Source organism: Zootoca vivipara, chromosome 12, assembly GCF_963506605.1.
Source record: "Zootoca vivipara chromosome 12, rZooViv1.1, whole genome shotgun sequence".
In the NCBI taxonomy this organism is placed as follows: Eukaryota; Metazoa; Chordata; class Lepidosauria; order Squamata; family Lacertidae; genus Zootoca; species Zootoca vivipara.
In genome coordinates, this window is record NC_083287.1 from 33779563 (window position 1) to 33798784 (window position 19222).

A 19222-nucleotide genomic window follows, 5' to 3' on the forward strand; every position below is an offset into this window, starting at 1 on the left:
CTGCCAGGTGAGAGCAAATTACCCCAAACAGGACTTGGATCCTAAAATGATGTAAGGAAATTCACAGAATGAAAGTTTACCATCCTCTCCTCTCCCTAGCAATCCCCTCCTCACGTTGCTCAGGGTAGGGGCTCATAGGAGAGGTAATAATAAAATAATAATAATAGTAATAATAATAATAATAATTTATTTATACCTCCCCATCTGGCTGGGTTTCCCCAGCCACTCTGGGAGGCTCCCAACAGAATTAATAATAATAGTAATAAAAAAGCGATAACACACCAGACATTAAAAACTTTCCTAAACAGGACTGCCTTCAGGTGTCTTCTAAAAGTCAGGTAGTTGTTTATTTCCTTGACATCTGATGGGAGGGCATTCCACAGGGCGGGCACCACTACCAAGAAGGCCCTCTGCCTGGTTCCCTGTAACCTCACTTCTCACAGTGAGGGAACTGCCAGAAGGCCCTCGGAGCTGGAGGTGTATGTATGGTGTCATACATAATTGTTGGGATGAAATCACAAAATTGCAGAGTCGGAAGCGACCACCAGGGCCATCTAGTCCAACCCCTACAATACAGGAACCTTTTACCCAAGGTAAGGCTCAAACCCACAACTCTCCATTATTAAGGGTGAGGGAACTCCAGGTTGGTCCACATCCACCTGCTGCAGAGCCACCCCCATTAGCATGGAGCTCCTTCATCTTCACCAAGCCTTGTCCCACTCCAGTGAAGCCAGGGCCACTGCTGCTGTCTTGACCCAGAAGGCTTTTGAGGGGGGGGGGGTCACAGGGAGCTGTGAAGTAGAAGCAGGGACAGGAAACATCCATTCTGTGAACTTTTAAAAGCCAACTTTTCTTAGGATGCAAGTCGTGGTGACCGGTGCTAGTGTTAACCTTCATATACCAACTCCTCGTTTTATTTTGCGCATTTTATTTCTAAAGAATTATATCACATCCTACTTTCTACTTAAGGAGTCCAAGAACTCAAAATACAGAAATAATATTTCAAAATTAAAAAAAAAACAATTTAAACCCATCATGTTTTTAAACAACAACAACAACAGCAGAGTAATAATTCTAGTGCAGGCTAACAGGAGACAAAAAAATAATCATCACCCAATGGCCTTTTCGAACAGCCATGTCTCTGCCATGTTTTATGGAATGTCTAACTGCTACCAAGGCGTGGCTGTGTCCATTTGGTGAATAATAATAAAATAATAATAATAATAATAATAATAATAATAATAATAATAATAATATGAATGATAAAAAGCTGCTCATTCATTGATCTCTGGTGATAGCAGAAATCTCCAGCAAGAAGCTGGAGCTGTACTGGGATAGGCTCCCGGGTCACCTTTCAACTGGCACACAACTGTGTCTTCAGGGAAAACTTTCAAGAAACCAGCTGATATGAAAAGTACATGCTACTATAGTTGTGTGCTTTTGGAAAATGCCTTTGTTTTAAATTTGCTGTCCAGGATCTAATTAGGTCTTCAAATGGGTTTCTAATCTTTTAATTGCTCCTTGGAAATTTGTGTGTAGGGTGCAGACTTTCCGCCCTTTCCTTTCCAAAACCTTATATTTTGTTTACACAGTATCTTATTTTCCTTTCTTCACGTGCGCAACCTCCCTGCTAACCTCCCTGAATCTGAATTATTTACTGTTAAAAGGGAAAATGGTTGAGTTTAAATACCAAAGCAGAACTACAATCCCCTTAAAATATGCACCCGCACAGATTCAACATGCTGATAGTGACTTTGTATCTTTTTGGCTTAGGGAAGCCACAGTGATATGGAAGATTATGTTGAAAGACAAGGAGAAATAGGGCAGCTGAATCCTCTTCAAGTTGCTCTTTCATTTCTGAAACAATATGTCATTGTTATCTTTCAGTATTACTAGGATAGCTAAGGAATAACTTTGTGCAGTGGGATGAACTATAGAAAACTGATACATTGAATGACAAACATTTCACAGCCTTTGATTAAACCACATCCTATTCGTTTCACTTGACTAGTAGATAAATACAGTTGCATATATATTGTTGCTCTGCATTCCTTTTCAGGCCGGTGCTGTGAATGCTTCATTTTAAGGGCCTAATTGGCTTCTAGCCCAAAGATAACATGCTGACTTCAATGACAAAGATCCCAATAAGAAAGGATTGTGTGTTATTACCACCTGTTTTGCTTCTGCTCATGGATTCAGCAGCTTATCTGCATGGAGCATTGGCTGATACAGGAAAGTGAATGCAAACAATGGGTCAGATTCAGACCTGGCCTTGCTTTGAGTAGACCCAGGGAAATGAATAGGAAAAGTGAGCCATGACCAACCTAAGTCCCATTGGTTTAAATGGGCCTACTCTAAGCGTGTTTAAGTTTGGATCCAACGCATTGTCAGAAAGTGAAGGCCAGACACTTCTGAGAAGTCTGCATTTTGATGAAGTGTATTCTGGGAAGTTATATGGAAGACAAAAAGCAGGCAAGAACAGTAGAATAGCACTGTTGGATCAGACCAAAGGTCCATCAAGCCTTCTTGGGTCCAGCAGTTGCCTTCAGGTACTGAAAGCAAGCCATGAAGGCAGAATTTGTTCATTGCTTCTCCCCAGCATCTAATGTACAGAGGCATACTGCTTTTGAACATGGGCGATGACCATGTTTAGCTACATTCCACCCTCAAAAGATATCCCAATGATTATATTAGCAACCTCTCCAGTCATCCAACAGGGTGGTGCTGTTCCTTGTCCTCAAGTGTTTGACTAAGGTTCTGCTATTGTATTTGTCTTGCCTTGTTGCAGTATCTTAGGGAACTTCCTAGAAAGAACAGATCTATGCTGGAATCCTGTGCTATTGGTTTTAACTCCTGCAGCACAACTTTTAATATGTGGAGCTAGCTTAGGAAAAACCTCTCAGTGGACTAGATACATAGGAAGTTATCTGTGCACGTGAAAATCACTGTATTCCAGCTGTATGATAAGAGGGCTCTAAGGGATGTTGCTATTGCAGAGAGCAGCGGTCCATTAAAAAACAGATTGAATCAAAGTTGCAAATGTTAATTGAAAATGGAATGGGAATAAATTGATTTTTGCACATGTAAATTCTCTCACTTCCTTTAACAAGTCATGCGCTGTCAACCCCATGCAAGTAACTGCCACTAGGGCACTCGCATTTCTCTTGCCCATTGGCCATGCTGCGTGAGACTGACAAGAGTTGGAATCTAACATCATCTTAATGGTCACAGGCTCCTCATTCCTCCAAGCAGTGGAGAGCACACTAGTCCCTTCCCAATTCCCAGTAGTAAAGCACACTTAATTGTGCATTATTATAGCTAATTATATTGTTTTCCTTGCAAGCTGGGCTTGCTCTTTAAGTTCTTCTGCTGAGGTTCTTTCTGAGTGCTCCTACTTTGGATGCTGGCTGGCCACCCAAGGCTGCTTTGTAGTATTGCTCCATCTCTGAAATTCTTCCTCCAAACACATTTGTCAAGTGTCAACTTTACTACCATTTAGACATCCAACTGATTTTTTTTTTGTTTTGGTACCTTTGATACCACGTCATTTAAATCAAGAATTTTAACTAATGAGCTGCTGTTTTAACCACTGTTTTGTGAGCTGTGATTTGGTCATTGTGGAGAAATTAGTTTTGATTAACATTATTACCCTGTTTTAAATATCACCAGCTGCCTTATAGTCATTGAATATTAGGATATTTTTAAAGACAAATATCTTTCTGTAATTGTATAGTGGTATGTTACTGTTCACACACACACAGCCTCCATGTTTGTCTCAACAGCCTTCCTGGCACGGGCATCAGGCCTATACACACCTCCCCTCACAAGCTGGTTTCAACACTGCAGTCCTGGTTAAATTAAACCATAGTTCCCAGTTGCATCTGAAACAGAATTGTATTCTACTGGCTTTGCCCCTTCAACTGTGGTCTTTCGAAACTACCGTTCTGCACAACCAAACCACAGACCTCTGTTTTAATGTCACTTTACTGACATTAAACCATGGAGAACTGTAGTTTAATGTCATTCTACTAACCAGCATTAAAACAGAGTTCTCCATTTTGGAACTGTAGTTTAAAGAGACCACATCCAAAGGCAGTGGGCAAGGAGCAGGGAAGTGGGTCTGGTCACATGCAGGCCCAACACTCAGACCCAGCTTACAACCCTTTATACAGCCAGGAACAATTACATCACAAGGATAAATATATTGCGAAATGCTCATACAAAGCTGTTCGGTGCTATTGTTCTTTGTCTAGGTCACTAGGGCCTTCCTGTGTCTAAGCAGTTGTGTGATTTGTTACCTGGTTCTCCTTTTCCCTGCTATGGCCCTGGAATTCATAGCCAACTGACCTCCGGGAAGCTGCCACACTGCAGTTCTTTAGAAGGGCTTTGGAGACCTATTTGTTTTTGGATGCCTATGCATGTGTAATATTTCCTTGTTATGGTTTTCCTTTCAGCTAATGGTTTTGTTGAAAATGTGTTTTATATTCTGAGCTGGATGTGTGCTTTTTAGCACCGCTGGGTTATTAATGTGGGTCTTTGTATAAATTGCATTAATTTTTCTTTTTAGAAATTATGGTGATTATTGAAGTTGTAATTTTAAATTGCTTTATGTCAGCCAGCTTGAGAGAGTTGAGCTTACTTAGGAAAACAGCTTATAAACATTTCAAAATAAATAAAAATGTTCTTTTGCATGTACTTCTGCACTGGCATCTAATGTGATTCAATGAGCCTTTCTTACAGATGTAAAATGAAATGGCTTTGTCTATCTGTTTCTTCTACTTTTTATTCTATTTTTTTGGTTGAATCTTGTTGCATTAACCTTTTTTTAAAAAAAATAGAAGTGTAATTGAATATGACCCACCACTTAGACCAAAGTACTTGGAATTAATTCAGTTTAATTTCACTGAAATCAGTCCACAGAACCAGTTACGCAAAAGTGTCTGGCAATTAGTACATGTTCTCGGCCTTAACAAGTTTGTAGATCAGTTTGCTAATAACTTTTAAAGAGGGAGATTGGCTTTGAGAATTTGCAAATTGAACTTGTCAGTGGCTTCATGTATCCTCATTAGGGTTCAGCTGAAGGATTCCTAATGTCTCATGGCTCAGGTGATGTCCAGGACACATGCTGGCACTGGAATTCACCCACCATCAGGCATTAATTTTGGGCAGTTTATCTAAAATTCATGTATCTTTTAAATAGCAGGAGCAAGAAGATCCTTCAGACAGTATCATTATTTGAAGGACTATTGAAGGACTGTGAGTGTCTACTCAGAAGTCATCCCCATTGACTTTGATGAAACTTACTCGCAGGAAAGTGTGTTTAGGGTTACAGGCTAAGTAACTACTGAATAGTCCAATAAATGCAGCCAGTTTCATGGTTTTGTTTTGTTTGGATATATTTGAGGTATGATGAAAAAAGATGATAATGTTTCTGACTAGTGTTGGGAATTAAGTAAAATAATCCTGTCATTCTACTATGACTCCCTTGATAGTACACAGATATGCACCATGCATTAAGTATTCCCACCCCCACTCCCAAAAAACAACATACAAACATATCTGTGTTAGGCTCGATTCGTTTTTTTGGGGGGGCTAGAAGCATACCTTGAAGATTTGTTGCTCATTTTTCTACAAGGAAAGATCAGCAAGATTCTTAAACTCCATTGGACTCAATTATGCTGCTAAATTGTGCATATTAATCAGATAGATGGTAGCAATCTACACTCAAAAGTAGAGGGGAAACACATAAGCTGCTGTTGTAGATACATTCAGTGGGGCACAGAGTGGTTGTAAAGAGGAGGAAATAAATTAGATGATAGAATCATTCACTAGAGGAAGGCAAGCAGCTGCTTCAGAAGCATCTAAAGTTACAGGGGGGAAATGAATGTACGTTAGGCTGGTGTTAATACAGTGGTACGCTTCAGGTTACAGACTCCACTAACCCACTAACTGGGTTTCTGGGGGTTTTCCTGTTGTTATTTTGTCTCTCACAGCTACAATAAGTCTACCATTAAAATTATGGACTGGTCATTTCTTCATCAGAGGGCAAATGGGCAAATTTAGCAGGGGATGAAATACTCCCCCCCCCCTCACTGTATGTAAAGTGATAAAAGTTTTCTGGGAAATGATATATAATGATGTTGAAAATAACCTTTTCCAAGAAATCAGAAGCTTTCATTTTAAGAATTTTGGGTGCGGAGATCCCAAAGGACAAAAAGAAATGGTTCATGCGACCACATCTGCCCGAATGTTGCTGGCCCAGAGATGGAAGAAAATACAGTTCCGACTAAGGAGGAGTGGCAGTTAAATCTAATGAACTATGCTGAATTGGCAAAATTTACAGGAAGAATCAGGAGCCAGGAAGAATCAAGCTTTAACAAAGAGTGGGGGAAGTATATAATGTATTTGAAAAAATATTGTAAACAACTACACTTATTAGCAGGATTGACAGAAGACTTGTAGCAAAATTTGAACCATGGACTGATTAAGGATTTATAATAATTGGAGTTAGTGATAAGATGCAGAATGCAAATGTATAACATAAGGATCCACAAAAGTGGTGGTGGGGAGGGAAGTCAAAGGGGATACGAGATATGTGTTTTGTTTCTTTTTTGATATGGTTTGTAGAATGGAAAATGCAAAATAATAACAATAATTTACTTTTTTATAAAAAGAAAGTGTTGATTGCTTGGCGCCAATAATCCAAGATCTAAACAACATTTGGAAGCTATTTTGAAAACCATGGTTTGTTCTAACTGCGGTTTGTTGTTATATGGGAATTCACAGTCCATTGACAACCAATGGCCCCCATCTCAAATCTGTGGATAGTTGTGAATGTATAGAACTGAATGGTAAGCGGATGGGGGTCGGTGGGTGGGAGAAATAAACAAGCAACTCAAAAATTGCTGGTTGTACACCTGCAAGTTCAACCTCGGTGTGAATTCTTAACTATAGTTACACATGGCTTTGCGTTATATTTGAACCCAGCCCACTGTGTATATATGAGTTCAAAAGCTGCTGGCTGCTAGTAGGCACATTTGTGGCATGCTGTGGTATATGCATGGTATATATCAATGCAAGTAAGAACGTTGCAAGACCTTTGTGAGTTGTTTGCCACAATCCATACGACATGGCTTGCCAGGTGGGGCAGAGCTACTGCACTATCTTCCCTAGTAAATGTGGTCACTTTTGCTTGCTGAGACAAGGAGGGGAATGGTGGTGAGGAGTTTGGCATGGCTTGGCAGGAGTGCCAGATTGGCTATACCAATGTATTTGCATCATGCCAACCTCCCCAGTGACTTGTCACCCCCATTCTCCCCAAGAAAGCAAGAGCAACCCACCTGCTGGGAAACTGGTGGAGTGGCAAGGATTTGCTTGCCACCTTAATGCATTTCACATCAAAATACTGTATGAGTTTCTAGTGGATCAGTCACAAGATTTTGGCCAGCACTTTAATTCCAAACATGAGCCTGCCATTGCCATGTTATGAATCTCTGAAAAGGAAACCGTATAATACCCTGCAATGAACTGTCCATGATGATCACATTCCCAAGTCAACAGAGGCATTCTCTTAAAAGTACCTGGTGCACTGATCCTGACTAGGCTAGACTAGTGGGCTTCAGCTGGCAGGAAGTGAGTGGCCAGCTTTTGGGTTGTGTTCTGTGAACCAGTACTGGGTTGTGGCCCAATATAAGGTGGGTCGCAACCACAGCACCACCACCATACAAATATATGGTAAAAAGAGAAATTAAATGGGTCCATAAGTGCATGTTTGTGTTGAAGGTGGGTCAAGAGTGCAGCAGAGCAGAAACATTGCTGCACATGATGAATATAGAGCAGAACAGAAAACAATCCCTAGTTCCATGGGATTCAATGGACCTTACTCCCATGGGAGTTACTTCTGAGTAGACACATATAGGCCTGCATTGTTAAGATGTTTCTTTTGTATCATTATCTACTTGCCTACAATGGATTTTTAAAAATCCTTCCATGATACATAAGAGATTTCATTATTCAAAACTGTGCACCCATAGAGAAAAAAAGAAGAAAAAGATAAAAGTACAATTATTAACAATGAACTCTTCCTCTGACACACAAGGCTAGCTTGAGATTGTAGAATTCAGTGATATAATTCTGTAGTTCCTCGTATAATGTAATACTTCAAATTGCTGTAAAGTCAGCGGACGACAATCAGCTATGAAATTAACTGTCCCCTGGGTTTTAAAGAGGGCTAAACTGCTAATTTACATGTTAATTAGCATTTGGTCTAAAAAAAGTAGTGAATGTAATTCTACAGCATCTAACATTTAACAATGGAACTTATCTAGACGTTGCATTTTACAGTAGCTTCCCATTTCTCGCTAGATATTTCTGAAGTTCCGATAATGAAAACAATCTCATTATTCTAAACAACATGCAGTTTTCGGGGATGACGCCTGCTAATTTATTTGCATAATGAGAAAAGTAACAAAGCAATCACATTGAATCAGGTGTGTTGGTTCTTAATAAGGCCCATCTAATGGCAAAGATTTGTGGGTTTAAAATAAAGACTTGTATAAACTGACATTTAAAATGGGAATGTGCTGCCTCAAGTCATAACAAGTCACTAGACTGTGTTCAGTGGCATTTGATAATTCTATTTCTGCTATCCAAGCACTGATTTCATAAATGTGATTGCAGTAATGTGCAAGTTAAGTATCTTGGAAGAACTCTGCCATAAATTAATACGCCAGAAATGAACATGTTGCATTGGAAAAGCATATATAACATTGATTTCCATTTCCAGATGAAATTGGAGTAAGGAGCATAATATATAGAATTCATTTCAGAGATGTCATAGGGCTATTAGACCTTCTCTTCACTGCACATTTTCAAAATGTAGAAAATGTTCACCATGGTCTGGGGTGGGACCTTTCCTGATGGCACCACGGCATACAGAAGTTTGGTTAGCTGGGGTCTAGGAAAGGGTATTTTCAGCAGTTGCACCCACCTTGCAGCAGGGTCAGACTTTGCGACACCTTGTGTAAGCCCAAATTTGGCATTCCCCGCTTTTCACTTTCTGTTCTGTGCATGCAGTATATCATAGTTGAGATGGCTTGCAGTGCCCCCCTCAGCTTGGCACCCAGTGTGAGGGAACTGTTCGTACTGCCCTAAATCTACCTCCGCCTACAGAATCCACTAATAATAGTAATCAGGGAGATGAAGAACTGCCTGCTTGCCCAGACATTTCCAGACCATTAACATGACCAATTTCTGTTGTTTTGGTTACTTCCAAACTGATTATTACAGTGCAGTCTATGTTGGGGTACCCTTGAAGGTGACCTCGAAACTTCAAGCCCAAAATGCAGCAGCCAGATGTTCACTTCAGAACTCATACAACCCCTGTTTTAAAACAGCTGCAGTGGTAGCTGGTTCATTTCCAGGACCTATTCAAGGTGCTCACATTAGTATTTAAACTCCTAAATGGGTTAGGCCTCAAACAGCAGAGAGGTCATCTCCTTGCCTTCAAACCCTCTCAGAAGTTTGGGGGTGGCCTGGGAGTCGGCATTCTCTGTGGCAGCTCCCCGGTTGTGGAATTTCCACCCCACAGAGGTGCACCTGGCAGTTTCATTGCATCATTTCCACCATATGGTAGAGATACACATCCTTAGTCTGGCCTTTGACCAAGGGTGTGTTTTCAGGGCTCATCCTATTTCTCTGACTGTAATTTGTTTTAACTGTTTTAACACCGAATTTTAAAATGAACTTGAAATTACATTGTTGTACCCTTCCTTGGGAGGGACGCGGGTGGCGCTGTGGGTTAAACCACAGAGCCTAGGGCTTGCCGATCAGAAGGCCGGCGGTTCGAATCCCCGCAATGGGGTGAGCTCCCGTTGCTTGGTCCCAGCTCCTGCCAACCTAGCAGTTCGAAAGGACGTCAAAGTGCAAGTAGATAAATAGGTACCACTCCAGTGGGAAGGTAAATGGTGTTTCCGTGTGCTGCTCTGGTTCGGCAGAAGCGGCTTTGTCATGCTGGCCACATGACCTGCAAGCTGTACGCCGGCTCCCTCGGCCAATAACGCGAGATGAGCGCCACAACTCAAGAGTTGGTCACGACTGGACCTAATGGTCAGGGGTCCCTTTACCTTTACCTTCCTTGGGACCTGGTGGAGAATAAACCGAAAGACTGAATGAATATGTGTTGTTCTTTCTTTTGCCTTATCTTTGTGTAGATTTAGATAACTTGTCCAAAAGCCATTCACGTAGAAAGATAAGGGCTGGGAAGGGTGCATAAATAAATTTGTTTGATGCAGATATGTAAGCGGAACATTAAAATCAGCCTCAGTCCATCAGAGACCGTTTACCTTCATCGTTTAAATCCCTGCATCCCTTTATAGAAAAGTATTAGCACAAGCTTTAAGGTAATTAGGATTCAGTATTGCCCTCATATGCAACTAGGCATGTTGTACAAACAGCTGCTCTGTTTGTATCAAACAGCGTTGATTTTAAGTTTCATTAAGTAGCCAGGCTCTATCTTTCCGGAGACTCGTTCAAGCTTTTCGACATGTCTTACATATTAATCCATTAACTGGAATTCATTTGGGTGTGTTGGTGACATATATCAAGGGTAGGCTGACATTTCATAGTTAAAACACATCAGCTAAATTGCAAGCTGTGCATCTGGGCCTGCAATTCCGGTGCATGCCCCAGGCAATGGAGTGCCTTTTGTGGGGAACCAGTTCACCTAACACACTTGTAAATAGCAAGCTCTCTTCATCTGCAATTTAAGAAAGGAATAGTATGCAAACATGCAATGCTGTGTGGCATTGCATTTAGCAATACAGCCGTACCTTGGAAGTTGAACGGAATCCGTTCTGGAAGTCCATTTGACTTCCAAAACGTTCAAGAAACCAAAGCACGGCTTCTGATTGGCTGCAGGAAGCTCCAGCAGTGAGCCAGAAGCCGCGGAAGCCCCGTTGGACTTTCAGCTTCCAAAAATAGTTTGCAAACCGAAGCAGACACTTCTGGGTTTGCGGCGTTCGGGTGCCAAAATGTTTAAGAAATAGGCTGTTTGAAAACCAAGGTGGAAATGTTCCTGAGATCCCTCTTAGGACTCTCAAATTCACCAGCTGTCCTCACCTCGAAAAGGGGAACCTAGTTTTGGTACAGCTGGGGAGGGAGCCTGCCCCATCCAAAACCCTCCATGCGCCCACAACAGTTCCTTCAATTTGCAAATGTGCTCACAGAGCCCCAAAAGGTTGCTGACCCCTGGCCCAGTAGGGTAGCCATTGTGGTGACTCTGCCAGATGTTACTGGAGCTGGAGTCCAATCAACCCTAGCCAGCAGGACCAAAGGGCCAGGATGATAGGAGCTGTAGTCCAGCAACACCTTGCTGCAGAATTTATAGTAGAAAATGTGTGAGCAGGGGAGTTGCTGCCGGCTTCTGGCCTTGAATCTGAGCCAACTACAGTATCATACAGAATGAAGTTCAGAGCAATGCCGTCATATGATTTCCTGTGTGGTGGTTGATGCAGTGGAACTTTGCATGGTAGGAAAGCTAGATCCATTTCTGTGGATGTGTGAAAGATGTTTATTTAAAAGGCAATGTTTTGTTGTTGTTTTAAAAAGAGAACAAAAACTACTACTGACCAGGGAAATATGAAAGCTTGGAAACAGAATCTGACTCATTCCTAGCGGATCATCATCAAATCATTAGCAATTTTAACAACTAGCCTGTCTACCTTGCAGTAAATTCTATTGAGTTCAGTGGCACTTACTTCCAGGTAAGTGTTTATAGAATCACAGTGCAAACCTGCCACTTTTTGACCCATCTTCTCACCCTTATGGGTGCACTAATCGGGGACATTAGCATACCTCGTAGGTCAGCGCTGAGAAGCATGTGCTGGCATTTCTCTATGAAGTTGAGCTTGTTTTTATAAAATATAGGCCATTTGTTCCTTCCATTGCCAATCTGTCTCCCCACCCCCCCAGAGCACTAAATCTAGTTTTAAAATTAAAAAGAGTTTTATTGCTTTTAACCATGATCTTTTATGATGGAGAGCAGCCAAGACAAACTGACTTGATGCGTCAACATTCCATTTTCTGTTTTGCATAAACCACCAAGGCTGAGAAACATGAGGGATATGTGTGAGGGGGGGGGAGGGGGAAGGAGGGCAAGAAAGAAAGAAAGAAAGGGATGATGACGCTTGGAATGGATCGATCTGAGCCCAGAAAATTCTGACAAGCAGAAAAAGCAACTGAAGCTGCAAATAAATCCTTTTGTATAGGGAAGAGGGATTATAGGATTAACTTCACGTGTTTTGGATCTGAAACCATTTTTGTTTTATATCATTACCAGCCTTTTATAGACTAATTGAGTGGTGTGGAGAACAGCACTAGCCGATTTTTTTTTAATATAAAAAAATAAAGAATTCATGATCAACCCAGTTTTGTCTGAGGAAACAATGGGCCAAAATTGTGGCTTTGATTACACTTGTGAAATTCACGACTTTCATCAACAACACTGTCCCTCATGAGCATTGGAACCTGTAATCAGAAGCTGATTTGCTGCTGAGTAAGGCGATGAGCAGGATATTAAGGAGGAAAGAGAAAACACTAGAATGCAAAAGAAGATTCCTTTGGAGTTCAACTACTCCCTGTTCGGAATTGAAATTAATAGCCTGATCCAAAGTTCTTTGAACTGCATCCATCATAGGCCAGTGACAAGTAAAGCAGATCTGTTCCCCTCAAAGGCAGGCACAAGAACATAAATGTTCGGCAAACTTTTCAGTAGTCTGCCATACATAGCTTATGGGTTGTGTTTGACTTTGTAGGGCAGAAATGGAGTCATCCCTTCCCCTCTATGATGTATGTGAGTGCCTCTTGAAGCAGTCGGCTCCCTGCCTCAATCTTACTGGGAAAACCAGATGTGATTCTAATTGTGTGATTGCAGTTAATATGTCCACTTTTTTGTTTTTAAAAAATAAATAGCAGGGAGCTACAGGATCAGGAGTGCAGCACATGAGGAGAGGGGATATAACCCATCCCTGCCTGCTGAGGTCTTGATGGAAAATCCCACAATGCCCAGCTGCTATTAGCCCTGGGAAAGAAACTTCCCTACTATCAAAATAAATCTACATCGGAAGCATAAAAATATGCCCCCCCCCCGATAAATGGATAGACAACACGGCAACTCTTGCAACCTATGAACAGATCACTTTCAGATGAAGGTGATATATGGACAAATTTAATGATATTTGGAACCTTAAGGGAAATAATAAGTTTATCTACTTACATATATACTACATAGTTCTGTAACCTTAATTACAATTTATTGTTATTTCGTTATTGTTTTTCTCTGTCCCCACCCATTTTCCTTCTTTCCTTTTTTCTAAAAAAGAAAAAAAAAACTTCCCTACTAGTGTGAATGACAGCATGGGATGGAGTTGCAGTGTGTCTGTGTGTGGTTAACTCTGTGTCACAGTCCTGATTCTGACAGTCCCTTCATGTGGCTATTCTAGTCATGCTCTTGTTGCAATAAAGGTCGTGCTTACCACCACCACCCCGACTATTCGGCCCAGGAATGAAGCATCCATTGGCACCAACAGAAACATCCATCCCAGGGTGCAGAGCAGAACAAGTGGGGATTTTCATTGGGACCATGGTATGCAATTAACACAACTGACCCTCGATCATCCATGTTTTCTTAAGGGTGACAGTGTCTTAAGACATTGGTGCATCTGCCTGATGACCTGAGTATATCACATTATGTAATAATTACATACACAGCTCAACAAGACAACAACTGGAACCCACCAACAACATATGAATCAATATGGCTAAGTGGACCTAACAACCCCCCTTCCCCTCATACACGCAAACAAAACTCACTGCAGTCAACTAAAGGCAACCAACCGTGCCCTGTGGCCCCCAATCTCTCTCACCGCCAAGCCAACAAAAACTAATCTATCTATCTATCTATATATAAATGTAGAAGGTGCGTGTTTGTTATTCCACACCTTTCTCCACAACCCTCAACTTTGCCCACACCAGAGTCACATGTGGGGGTGTAACCATCCACTTACATTGACCAGATGACACACCTAGCACAGGTAGAAACCTGGATTTCTGTACAAAAAAGTGCTCCCTCCAGTGGACATCCGGGGAAGCTGGGAAATAGAAGGCAGAAGAGGTTGCAACACAGCGCCCTCTAGCGGCGGCTACACTGGTACTGCAGCTACTAGGCCAAATGGAGGCTTGCCTTTACGGACTAGGCCGAATGGAGGTGGGGACTCGCCTGAGTGTGGGTTGGGGACAGGAGGGGAATGGATAGGTCATGGATCGGGACAGGGTGGGGGGAATCACAGGGATGAGCCACAGCAACGCGTGGCCTGGCCAGCTAGTAAAACAATAGAAATGGAACCTGCCCGCATGATGCTGACACAAAAACCTTACACATACACTATGTAAAGTGGCCCTCCAGACGTTTTGGAACTATCTGTCCCATCATCCCTAGGTAACAGGACCAGTGGTCAGGGATGATGGGAATTGTAATCTCAAAACATCTGGAGGGCCGGAGTTTGCCTATGCCTGATGTAAGAGAATTAAAGTTTACTACCCCCCTTCTCTCTTCTCCCCCAACTTTATACTGGCTATTACATTAATGTATCCAATCAAATATGACTGATCTGTAGATCAAACTCTATGAACTGAAAGCAGAGACACTGTATGTACTTTTGTAACCCAAGATATTTTTTTTAAATAAAAACAATTAAAAACACTCTGTGTAGCACCATTGACCACATCAGTCTTAAAGGAAAAACCTAACAAAATGCACACATGAAACATAGAAGCAATTTGACACTGAAACCAACCCCATGGCATAATACTTGCGAATATTGCATGGTACACTGGCTCACCCCCCAAAAATAATATTACTTGGTACCAAGTGGTTCAACTAGTCATGTAAATTGGTGCAACTTGTCATGTCATGTAAGAGAGTGTGTCACCACAGAAATATGACATAGTAAATTAAAAAGAAGCTACCAACTCTACAATTCTATGATTCTATATGTACACCCTACCTATTTTACATGGCTATATCTTGAATGACTTTTTAGGCTTACCTGCTTGTGAGCATGATCATAGGAATTGATGTGGTTGTCAAATTCGTGGTGTTTATGATACTGCTTGTCACATAATTCACAGTAGAAGTTAGCCTTCACATCCTCTAGAGCCCTTGCTGCTGCCTTCTCCTTTTCAGCAAAATCCTACAAGGGCAGAGGGAGAGGAAAAATATTTGGTTATTTCCAATATTGCCAGTTTTTCACCACAAAGTCCCATGTCCTTCCCAGCCCCACCATTACGCAGAGTGAGGCAGCTGTCTTGGGCAGCTGATTTTGAGTGACATATTTTTACTCCCAGGGAGAAGTGCTGGTGGGGTATTCTTTCAAAAAATGGAACCAAATCACAGGGTTTGGAAGCATGCCCGAGTCTTTTCTTTCTTTAAATTACAGACACCCCCCACCTGCCACAGTGCAAGCAGAGGCAAGATATCAAAACACCAATGCTAGCTTATTTTCCAACCCTACTTGTGGTATGGAGCACAATCTTGTGGTCAGGATCACAGCTGGAGAGGGAAGGATTAAACCAATGCTTCCCTGCACACTGCAGTCTCAATGCAAAATAGGAAGTAGTCCTGCACATAATTAAACAATAAAATACCCGCAAAGGTGTGCCTCGGAGTGAAACTGGCTAGTTTGACTGTAATTTGGCCAGTCCTGGGCAATCTGCATCTAAGAATGAGAGAGAAATGAGATTCTATTCACCTTTAAATGCAAACCTTCCAAAACTCAGCCATCTTCTGAAATGTGCGCGCCTCCAAATTTCACAATGCAAGAAAATGTGTGCAAAATGCATATATTGTTCATACAAATGAATATACTAGTGGAAATAACATGCAAAATGTCTTACTTTAGGGGAAATCGTGTTTCAAAAATGTGTAACTAGGCAAATTTGCATACACCTATCCCTATCTTCATTTCGACTTGGGAAGCAGTGATACCATTAGCTATTTTTCCTTAGGCAGCAAAATATCTTGGGTCATGGGGTTCTGGCAGTACCATGGAGGTCTGTAGTAAGAAGTTAGCATCCAAACTGCTAAGCCTGATGAATGGCTCAAAGGTAAGATGGGTGACTCACTCGCTGTTCTGGGGAAAAAAACCACTGCAGTGATATGAAAATGCTCTTCAGGTTGATCTAAAGGAACTCATGCGAGCCTTTTACCGGACGTCAGTCTTTGCGGGCAGATTAAAGCAGCATTTACCCTCTAGACTAATTACTCCTTCAGCTGTACTTTAAAACAGCACTCAACAATGTAAAAGAACAAGAGCACAGAAAGAGAAACATTATAATGACAGGATGTTACAGTACAATGATTATGGCCACTAATCCCCTTATCGGCACAGAGTGCAGCTAAGAGCAGCAGAAATGTACAAATGTGTACACGTGCTGGGGGAATAAGCTAAGCCTCTTGGGAATGCTAGTTTTGCCAATGAGTGTTTTACATGTCAAAGCTTTCAGCTACCATATTGTACTATAAAAGCTGAGAACCTATTTTAAAGCCAAGGTGAGGCCAGGTGCCTAGAGGAAACAAGAAAGTTAGGGACTTGTTGAGGCTTAAAATTAGGAGAACAGCTCCTTGTTGCAGTAATAGCAATTCTGCTACGAATTGATTAAATAAGATAAATAAGCCACTAAGAGACTGGGAAAACACAGGAAGTGCACATTCTTATTTAATCAATAACGTAATTTTAAAGTTAGTGGGGCATAATCTAGCAAGATGAAGTTCAATTGAAACAACAGGAGTAGCTTGAAAATTGTATTTGTTGTACCTTGATGGAGAAATGGCAGGTTATCAATTATTTTAAATCAACTGACCAATAATTGTCATGATCGAGCTTCTTATCTGTTGCTTTGAACTTCATTGAAAATTACCTTGTGCTGGTCTGTCACCCTGAATGTCAGGGTGAATGTATCTGTTCATTTAAAAAATCGTATCAGTCTAAAACTCTCAGAGAAAATTAATAATAATAATAATAATATATTTATATCCCGCCCATCTGGCTGGGTTTCCCCAGCCACTCTGGGCGGCTTCCAACAAAATATTAAAAATACAATAAAAAGACAGGCATGTTTATTTGAACACAAACAGTTAAAACAGAGCAGCAGCAGCAGAGACGATAGAAGTCTTATGTAGCACAGGACCCCATCACTTCAAGATTGCCTTTCCTGACATGAACTGATCTGGACTCTGTGATCATAATCTGAGGCCCTTCTCTGTGTGCCCCCTTCATGGGAGGTTGCAAGGGTTGCAACATGAGAATGGGTCTTTTCAATGGTGGCTTTCCCACTTGTGGTCTGTTCTTCCCACAAAGGCTCATCACTATCAATTTTTAGGCACCAGATTGTGGAGGCTGTTATGAGCCAAAGTGGGGCAGGTGTGAAACCCCCAACCCCACTCCTCTCCTAATCACTGACAGAAAGCAACCCGGTCAGCTTTCTGTTCCAAATGCGTTTCTCTAAAGAGAGAATGGGAGAAAAATGCCCTTTACAGAATGCCACCATTGCTGCTTCTTTCACATTCCTGCTTTTATATATGCTCCAACGAGGCACAGCTGCTATTTTTTTTAGTACCTGTCTCCGTCATGCTTATTCCCCCCCTCTTTTTACCATTGTTAGGGGGGTGTCTGCTTGAAATGATTTTAGTGTGAGTCAACGGTGCTGTCATTTTTCAGGGTTCAGCACCTTCCTCGGGGAAGTTAATTCCTGACTGTGTGGGTGGAGGCATCTTGTCTCAAACGAACACATAGATAAATGCACACGCACTGTGCCGCACACAGCCTGCCATTTCATACACGTTAGCTGCTGAGCTAAATTGGAGGACAATTATGTTTTTCTAATACATCTTGAACCAAAAAGAACAAACATGCTCTTGGCGTTTAAAACAGTGGGCCTTGGTGTGTGTGTGTGTGTGTGTGTGTGTGTGTGCCACAGAGCAAACAAATGCACTATAGATCAGGCTGCATTTAGGTAACCCTATTACATTACACGACGCACTGCAACAATTTGTACTTTTACAAGATGGAACCCTAAGGAGGTGGGGTTCACAACCCAATTCATTCCTTAGCCTTAGGAGTGTTACCAGGATAGTCCAAAAGAGAACACAGTTTTTGCAAGTACCAACTTCTATGCAAAGATGCAACTAAGAAATAACTATAATTTAGACAGAAATACAACCAGTGCTCCCCCCGGGGGTACTCAAGGGTACACAGTACCAGCACCTTTTTTTTCTAGAAGAAAAGCACTGAATACAATATATCTCATCATAGTGGGAGGTGAGCAGGTGACCTCCAGGTGTTAAATGTTGAAGGGAAATTTTATGGCTCCTCCTCTCCCTTTGTATTGTTTTCCCCATCCCATCTTTTATACTAGCTTTGGATAGGACAGCTCTTCAAATGCGGGGCTCCTGTCAAATAGAAGATTGTCCTCTGTCAAGTAGGATGCAGGTGAAGGTGATAGAGTTTGCTGGAGGAACAATCTTGAAACTTCCTAAGGAGTCTTCCTTTTTATTATCCTTACTTATCAGCATGTGAGTTCAAAAGCCAAGAACTATTAGATTGAAACGGGGACCTCTCAATGCTCTTTCATTCCAAACCATAGCTGTCACATCCACCCTCTTTGATGAAAGGTTAGCTAAAAAGAGTTCAAGTCATGTTGCCACCACCAAGTGGCTTCCTGCAATCTGGTCACAAATAGCACATCTCTACGAGGTTTCAGTGGATAATATTGATTATTGAGCATGGGGTACTGCTGAGCACAGGGCATGGTCTGAGGTCACATGATGTGTCAAATGTTGCTAAAATGAAAAAGATCTGGATTTGGTCAGTACCTGGATGAGAGATCATGGAGTAGACTCCATGGGAAAAAGAGTGGGGGGGGGGAGACTGCATCCATGTATATACCCTAAGCTTTGGAGTGTGCAGAGGGTTTGCCAGGTGTGCTCAGGCACAAATTAATGTATAAAATAAACCAGAGATTATGGCAGGGACAAAAAGAAAACCTTCCCAAAATGAATTGTGTGTGTGCATGCACTCAAGGATCTTAAGCCTTCACCACCTGAGTTAATAAAGCAAATGAAAAAGCCACACTATCTCAGAAGCATTTTTTTTTTTTGGCTATACCT

General features: G+C 41.6%; 1 protein-coding gene across 1 annotated transcript in view; it reads right to left on the reverse strand.

The window, feature by feature from the left end:
* Nucleotides 1-19222, reverse strand: part of ZNF804B (zinc finger protein 804B) — a 203466-nt gene that overhangs the window by 14940 nt on the left and 169304 nt on the right. Inside the window, exon 2 of the mRNA XM_035129662.2 lies at nucleotides 15105-15248. Coding sequence (XP_034985553.1) covers nucleotides 15105-15248 — 144 coding nt within the window. The remainder of the gene's footprint in view (nucleotides 1-15104; nucleotides 15249-19222) is intronic.